This window comes from Gavialis gangeticus, unplaced genomic scaffold (assembly GCF_001723915.1).
Source record: "Gavialis gangeticus isolate Ggan-Ray unplaced genomic scaffold, GavGan_comp1, whole genome shotgun sequence".
Lineage (NCBI taxonomy): Eukaryota > Metazoa > Chordata > Crocodylia > Gavialidae > Gavialis > Gavialis gangeticus.
The window spans coordinates 1076988-1084946 of record NW_017729032.1 but is presented as its reverse complement, the minus strand read 5'-3'; the positions used below and the strand labels follow the sequence as shown (position 1 = coordinate 1084946).

The window sequence follows — 7959 nt, the reverse complement described above, 5'->3', positions numbered from 1 at the left end:
GGAGGCACCCTCCACTGGAAAATTCCCCAATACTACCGGTATTTTTGACACACATCACTGCCTCGTAGCACTTCTCAGGGAAAACAGGAGCACAGGGAGTAGGTAAGGATTCTGGCCCCACTGAAGACAATTCTAGACCGTGAGAGGCCATAACAAACAGTGACAAATCCCAGAGCTGTGTTGGAACAGGAGTCAGAGGAACTTGCCGAGGACAGCAGAGGAAGTGCTTGGACGTTTTCCAGCTGACACTATCAGGATTGTTTGCAAGCTGGAAGTGTTTTCAGAATCTCCGAGTTGAAGGAATACGAGCCGTTAGCAGCAAGCAAAAAACACCTTCTGCATTTATAGTATATCTGAAGACGGTGGCCAACCTTCTGCTGTGAACCTCACCACAGACATCCATCCGTGTCTTTGGGACCACTCAGCTGGACTGCTATAAAGGAGCACCACACAGAAGTTTCACCTCCTGCAAAAGGAGCTGTCTGCTTACTTAATGCCATCATCCTGGGGAACATATAATGCATGCATATAGTCCAGAAGCAGTACTGGCTTCCTACTGGTGTATATGAAAGCATATTCTACAAGGAGATGGTATTATTTATGCAGTTCAATGTGAAGTGTTTCAGCAATGAGGCGTTAACGCTCCCCTTGAGAGCCTACTCCACCACTTAATACTATTTGTATTTAGATGATTTCTTTAGGGTTCCTTTCAAAGCTATAACTGTCATGTTATTTGTCCTCTGGGACAGTTACTACAGAGCTGAATGCATCTGTACTGCTATTCTGTTTATCAACTCCATTTTCAACTTGACCATTTAATTAGCAAATGCTTTAAAGTAGAATAATTTAAACTGGAATATAAGATTTTCCCAGTCCACTATTCCAGACATTTTATGTACAGGTGGAACACAGTCCTCCTCCTGTTACCCTTCTGGTAAAGAGCAAGTCCAAGTCCATGCAAAAAGTGGAACCGATGCTCATCTTTTCTGCTAAAATGGCAAAACAAGACAGAGACTTGTGTGTTTAGGTAAGGAAATATTTACCTTCAGATGTCTTCCAGGACTTCCAGAGATCTTCCACACTAATGAGTTTGTCCTCTCCATGGAAGGTGCTGTGCTTAACTGTCGGGTCGTGATAATTTAAGTCTTCCCTCAGGAACTATAAGAAGAACAGAAAGAGAGAGTTATTCTCAGATTCATAGATGTTAAGCAGAGAGAGGCAGATATTAAGGTCAGTGTGGATCACTTTAATCCTCTGGTCCGACCTCTTGTTTAACATGGGCCATAGATCAGCATCCGGGGCATCCCTATAACTTCTAGTGTTGACTGAAGAAGACTTCAAGTGATGGAGACTCCACCACATCCTTACGCACATTGTTCCAAAAGTTAATTCCCTTCAGTGTTAAGAATATGATTTTTATTTCCAGTTTGAATTTGTCTAGCTTCAGGTTTACAATCACAGCATCATTTTTAGCTTTTCCTGAGACTTCTACCATTAAAAAAAACCTCTTCCTGATGTATGTACCTGTAGCCAGCGATGGAGCTCTCTCACGACCCTATGTCTCTCACTAGACATAGTTTGCAGACTTCAAATAATTCTTGTAAGCTCTTTTCTGAATCCTCTCCCATTTGCAAGCCTTCCTTTTAAAAGGGTGGACATCAGAACTGGAACCAGCATCTAGCAACAGTCTCCCTAATACTGAACAGAGTTAATACCTCCCCCTTGATCCTACTCAATATTTCCCTGCTTGTATATATTCAAGGAATGCATAAAGTCTCTAATTACAGCATGGCATGAGGAATTCACATTCAACAAGGTATCCCATTTGTTATCAACAAATCATAAGAAGTGAGGGTGGAAAGGGACCTCAGGAGGTCACATCTAGTCCAACCCCCCGCTCCAAGCAGGACCGGCCCCAACTACATCATCCCAGCCAAGGCTTTCTGCAGCTGGGTCTTAAACACCTCCAAGGATGGAGGTTCAGTTTATCTACATTTTCAAAATAAACCCCCTCCTTTTCTAAATGTGCCCAACCTTGTTTGTGGGACCTTGCAGTTGGCTTTACTAAAATGTGTGTTAGTCAAAAAAAGCCCACCTCGTCCAGATTAGTCTAATTCCCCTCACTGTTACCAGCAAGTGCTTTGTAACATGTAAATAATGAGCAATTAATTGCTCTACTCATGAGCAACATTTAAAAATCGCCTGGTCAACAGAAGCAGCAAAGGAAGAAGATTCGATGCCTGTCTTTCCCTTGACATTCTTTTCTGGTGACCATGGGAAACCTCAGCCAGGGACCAACAATCTGAGAATGAATGAAACCGAACCAAAAAGAGAACTGTGATCTCCAACTGAAAGGACGCCAGGGTGGCGTGTTTTGAAGATACTGCTACAGTAGAGTCCTGCATCCAGGCCCACAACAGATTAGGCTACAGGGGCTAAATATGAATATCCTTTGTAATGCATCTGGGGACTTCTCTTCCTGCAAATCAGGAAGTATCTAATAAGACACTGAAGAAAGGATTACAAAACCCAAACAACAACAACCTAACTAGGACTTTTCAAAATGCAGCCTGTTTTTTCCTTTGGATCATCTTCCCCTAGATATTCAACTACATGTCACAGCAGGAGACAAACTACTTCACTGCAACAGGACAAAAATATACAGCGATTGTGACCAGCTTTGACTAAAGTTCTGTGTCCCATGACCCACGTCCCCTCAGATGCTGCAGAACACCACTCTGGGATGCCAAGCACTTCACTACTAAAGTTGGAGGATCAAGTTGCGAGCAGAATTGCAGCTTTCCTCCAGAATGGCTGGTCCCTGGAGCCTCTTCCTAGCTGCATTTAAGAGTTCACATGGAACAGCTGGAAAACGTCGTCAAAAATGTCTTTGACTGCATGGGTAAAACTGGAAACCGAGGGCCCAAGTGGGCACAGGCACAAGCATGTGCCCGCGAATGCTGTCAGCAGGCAGTGCTCGACTGGATACGTGGTTGTGCCCCCAACTAACAGCAGAAAAGTAAGCGGTGGGACCAATGGCAACCCATCCATCAAAAACATACAAGAAATATTCATATATGTTGTCAAGTACTTGCAGCTGGACAATGTGACTGCTTAAAAGCAGAAGCTAGAGCGTGTTTAAGAGGAGTCGGTAATTTTGGTCCTGATCTTCAGGAGTCTGATGTATAGAAAAACTCACTTATTCTAAATTTAAATTCTGACCTTAACTTTGTTTCATTTTTGTTTAAATTTCCTTTGCATTTTAATTAAAGGAAACACTGGCACAATAAAAACCTGACAAAAATGCACAGAAAATAAGTTAACAAGCAACAATACATAGCTGTCACATAGCATGAACACAAATACAAAAGCAAGGATATATACACTAGACAGCAGTGGTTCAGACACAGTTTGGCCCAACTCATAATGCAGGCAACGTAGATTTGCACGGCACAGACTAACTAAATAAGAGATATATAGAAAGCACAAGCTTTTGCAAGCTGGAGCTCGCTTCATCAGATGCTGTGGAAGGACATGTGCAGAGCAGTATATAAAATAGTGTGGCTTGAATACAAACGGTAGGAAGGGAAGAGAAGAAGGGCAAGGGAGCTGTGCTGGGACCAGCATATAAAGACCTATAGGAACAAAGGAGTCACAAAAGCCAACCTAGATGCAAAAAAACCAGCTGAACATAACTAGCTTCATATTGTACTTTGGTCCAGGTTTCAAATACTGCACCTGTGCAGATAAAGTCTTTACAAGTCATCCCCAGATCTTTCTCCCCTCTGTCATCCAAAGGGGCTAGATACCCTCTTCAACACTGAAAACATAAGAACAAGGAGGAGAAGCAATCTCCTAATCCTTCAAGTCTGGTCCCTCCTACCATAATATCCACTCCCACTCAGGAACTAATTCAGATCCACCTTGAAAGCAGTCCTGTTCCCACCCGCTGGTCGGCTGTTCAGGAGTCTTAGTGCTCCAGCCTTCATTCACTCATGGCCATGTGATCCCCTTTTTTCTGCTTTCGCTTAAATAAGTTGTCTTCCACCCTGGATGAAAAATTTATACAGTGATCAAATGGGCAAAAGAACTGATAGGAACGCAGAGTGCTGTGCCTTCTCATCAGCACTGCCAAAGGCAACCAGATGCAAAGTATGAGGAGGGCTGGAAGGCAGCAAAGAGCCATAAAGAGAGGAGAAACCCTGTAGAAACAGAAGGAACCAAAAGTCAGCAAAGAAAACCCTTACAAAATGGAAAGACTGCCTGGGGGAGAGACAGAGAAGACTGGGGCACTTGTTTAGACCACGAGGGGAGATGCGAGATGTGTTCAAAATAACCAGTCCTACAGACGAGGCAGACAGGGCTCTCCTACTGACCGCCTTGCAACACGGGAGGGTAAATGTCAAGCCCCGGGTTATCATTTACATTTACCGAGGGCACAGTTCACAATCACAAGACCATTTTAAAGCTGAGAGCTCAGCAAGGACCACAGAAGCAGCAGACATTTATACAAATAAGAAAATACTGTGTTTGTATGAGATAAGGATTTTAAAAAATCCCTAAAGAGATGTAAATCCTATTCATCATGTCCCAGCAACAAGACAAACACTAACTGCTGGCTTAGGAAGAGGATACTGGGGGGGCAGGTTTGATGCAGGCATTCAGGCATCTTTGTCCTAAATGTCTGGGCCTGTTGCTGTTGGCAACAAGACTCTGGACCTGAGAAGACAGGGGTTTGATCCAGTATGGTAATACCAGCAGTTATTCCCTACGCAGCTAAGCCTTCGCCCCAAACCTACAGAGTCAGTGTGGCGAACAGCCTCATCCTGACACTAGGAGGCAAAACTCATGCTGGCCTCAATGGACAGGTCAATACTTTAAGGACACTTCAATGCAGGATGCTCCTCAGTGGACCCGCAACAACGGAGACATGCAGAAATAAGAGGGGACAATTGATTTTTCTGAACAACTTGCAGACAAAGCAGCCAACCCAACCAAAACATGTCCAACAGCATGGTCTTCCTTTACCCCTGCTCCACCATGCATCACTCATCCTCAAATCCGCACTCCGATTTCCTTTGCTCTTCTGTATGAAATTCAGGCCCCTCTTTTCACCTTCCAAGCAGGCAACATCCACAGACATTTTTGTCGTGGCCTATTCCAAAACGCCGTTTCTCCCTCTGATGCTCCAGAGGATGGCTTTTCAGCCACTCCATCTCCTCTTCCCATGCATATCTTTGAGCGTGTTTTCAGGTAGCTCCACATTGCCAGCAAACTCTTCCCACTATAATATAACAGGATTCCTCTTTTCCTCATAAAGAATCACAGTAAGAAAACAGTGGTTCCAAGCAATGACATGGATGGGATGGGAAAAAGACACAGGAGAGGAAGGATGGAGAGGCCTGTGGCTGTCCTTGTTCATTATTTTAATGACTCCTGCTTCTTCCAGCAGTGTTAGGGTCTCTCAAAGTGGCTGTGCTTAAGCCCAATTTTGTAAAGAAAAAAAAGGAAAACGGCTCCAGTTCGTGGGCTTAAAGGACACTGGGGCTCAGAAGGGCTGAGCACCAATGAAGAGCCTCGTTAATGAACACAGGAGCATTATTCAAGGTGTCACAGCAGGCAGCTTGCATTTTGCACATGCACCTGGCATTTAAGTGTGCCCTTAGTCACACATTTTGGAAAGAAAAATCCCTTATCGCAAGCTCCTCAAGGTGACTTAAGTTTCCTTATTTTCTAATGCATCAGGTGCTGATGCTGCAGCCGTAAAAGCAAGCCTGCATCCTCTCTACGACTGCTTAGCCGTACTGCAGGTCATGGCTCTGAAGCACCTCTCCAGCAGCTGCTCAGAAGAGACCAGACAGAGTTTGATTAAGCAAAAGCCGGAAAGTAATAAAAACTGAACACGACCACATGACATCAGCCCCTTGCTCCCATTCTTTCCAGCAGTGCTCTTATGATTATCAATCTCACAGCAGCCCAAGCTGCCGGTCTATCCATGGAGAAATATACCGAAGTGAATAAATGGAAAATTGTCCCAAACAAGGGAGCAAAGCGAATTAAAAAAAACCGAAACCACACACACACAAAAACAGGCAAGCTTTGCTACTTCCCTCATCTTCGGCTTGTGACCTACATAGGGTACGGAGCAATGTCAGCTGGAGCTACCACAACATGCTGCTAAGAGTGGCTGTAAACTCCCCCAGGGACGCAGGGGATCAGCTGTTGCATTGTATATTTAGCTCGGGGAGTATGGAAAGGAAAAGTGATCTTTCAGCTTTCCTTAAACAGTGCTATCCCAACGAACTTCCACTGTCCTCTCAGGAAAGGACAGTGTTGTGTGGGATATGAACTTCTCCAAAGGAAGCATAAAGCTGGATGCTTGGTGAGACGATTAGCTCCTCGGAGGAGCTCTCCGTCACCTACTTGCACCCCCCATGAAAGGAAAGAGCAACATTCAGGACCGCTTGCAAACAAACCTGCTGTTTGGAGGAGCTGAAGGGAGGTTACAGAAAAAGGCAAGTCAGAGTGAAGTTTGTCTTTCTGTAGAAAAAGCCACAGAGTGCAGAAGGCACGCTGCAGGCACTGTGTTACAGCCTGCAACAGATTTCAGCTGTTCGATAACCGCTCGTATGCCAAGAGTTCATACTTGTTGACACCACACACCATTAAAAAAAAGCACAATTCCTGCAGCAATAAGCCCCACATCAGCATAGATGTGTGTTCTCCTGAACTAATAGAGTCCTTTCTTATCTGTACCAGGATACAGCATCATGCAGGAAACAGCATCTTTATTACCCATCACAGAATCACAGAAAATGAGGGTGGAAAGGGACCACAGGAGGTCACATCTAGTCTAACTCCCTGCTCACAGTCCATTCATCCAACCCATACTTCCTCAGCTTGCTTGCAAGAATGCTATGGGACACGGTATCAAAAGCCTTACTATCGGCACTACATTATTCCTATACATACCAAGTTACACCCACTGGTTGTGGTTCGCTGGAAGAATCTGGTCTGCCATGCAAGAGACCCGGGTTCGATTCCTGGATGCCGACATAACTACAGCCATCGAGACACCCAACATTTGGGCTCCGTCTGGTTTTTGGCCTCTGTCTCAATGACCTCAAGGGGGAATGAAAGATCTGGGCAGCCTCCCCTCCTCCATACTCCTGCCAAGGCAAATGTGTCGAAGGTCTGGGTGACCTCTCACACATACACCGTGATCTGGAAGGGATCGATGGTTGCCTGCTACCAGGATACAGCATCTTTATTACAGCACCATCAGCTTACTGCTCAAAAGCACACACGTTTAATAGTAGCCCCTAACACAGGAAACAGATTCTAAATGTTATGACAGCTTTACACTTCTCTTCTTCCTTCATATGACACGTTAGGATTACAACAGTCATAGTTTAGTATCTAAATTTGAAAACCATTTGATTGCTTCAGGGGTAGCTGCATGGATCAATTTTAGATCACCATTAAATAATCTAATTGGGCAATGGTTCACAATGTGTTGCACCGTCTGAAAAAAAAAAAAAAATCACACCACAATTGCAACCCAGACTCTCTTTGATTCTCCATCCATGGAGTAGGTGTCCACAATTTCCATGAAGTGTCTGGATGCAATTCAGGGAGAACCCCCCCGCTGGGCCCCCCTCAGGCCCCAGGGAAGGCACACCTAGGCCAAGGGTCGGTGAGGATCTAGCCAGGGAACTTCTGGAGGGACTGGATGTATTCAAAATCAGCGGGTCCAGATGATCTCCACCCCCATGTACTAAGGGAATTGGCTGAGGTCATTGCAGGACCCCTGGCATGGCTTTTCAAGCACTCGTGGTGCTCTGGTGTGGTACCAGAGGACTGGAAGAGGGCCAACGTGGTTCCCATCTTCAAAAAGGGGAGGAAGGAGGACCCGGGGAACTATAGGCCAGTTAGTCTTACCTCGATCCTGGGCAAGCT

The 7959-nt window shown here is 45.1% G+C and overlaps 1 protein-coding gene across 3 annotated transcripts in view; it reads right to left on the bottom strand.

Annotated features, from left to right (window-relative positions):
* STIM1 (stromal interaction molecule 1) overlaps positions 1 to 7959 on the bottom strand; it is a 175465-nt gene that overhangs the window by 81379 nt on the left and 86127 nt on the right. For all 3 annotated transcript variants that reach the window (XM_019524620.1, XM_019524621.1, XM_019524622.1), the window contains exon 4: positions 1044 to 1158. In XM_019524620.1, coding sequence (XP_019380165.1) covers positions 1044 to 1158 — 115 coding nt within the window. The remainder of the gene's footprint in view (positions 1 to 1043; positions 1159 to 7959) is intronic.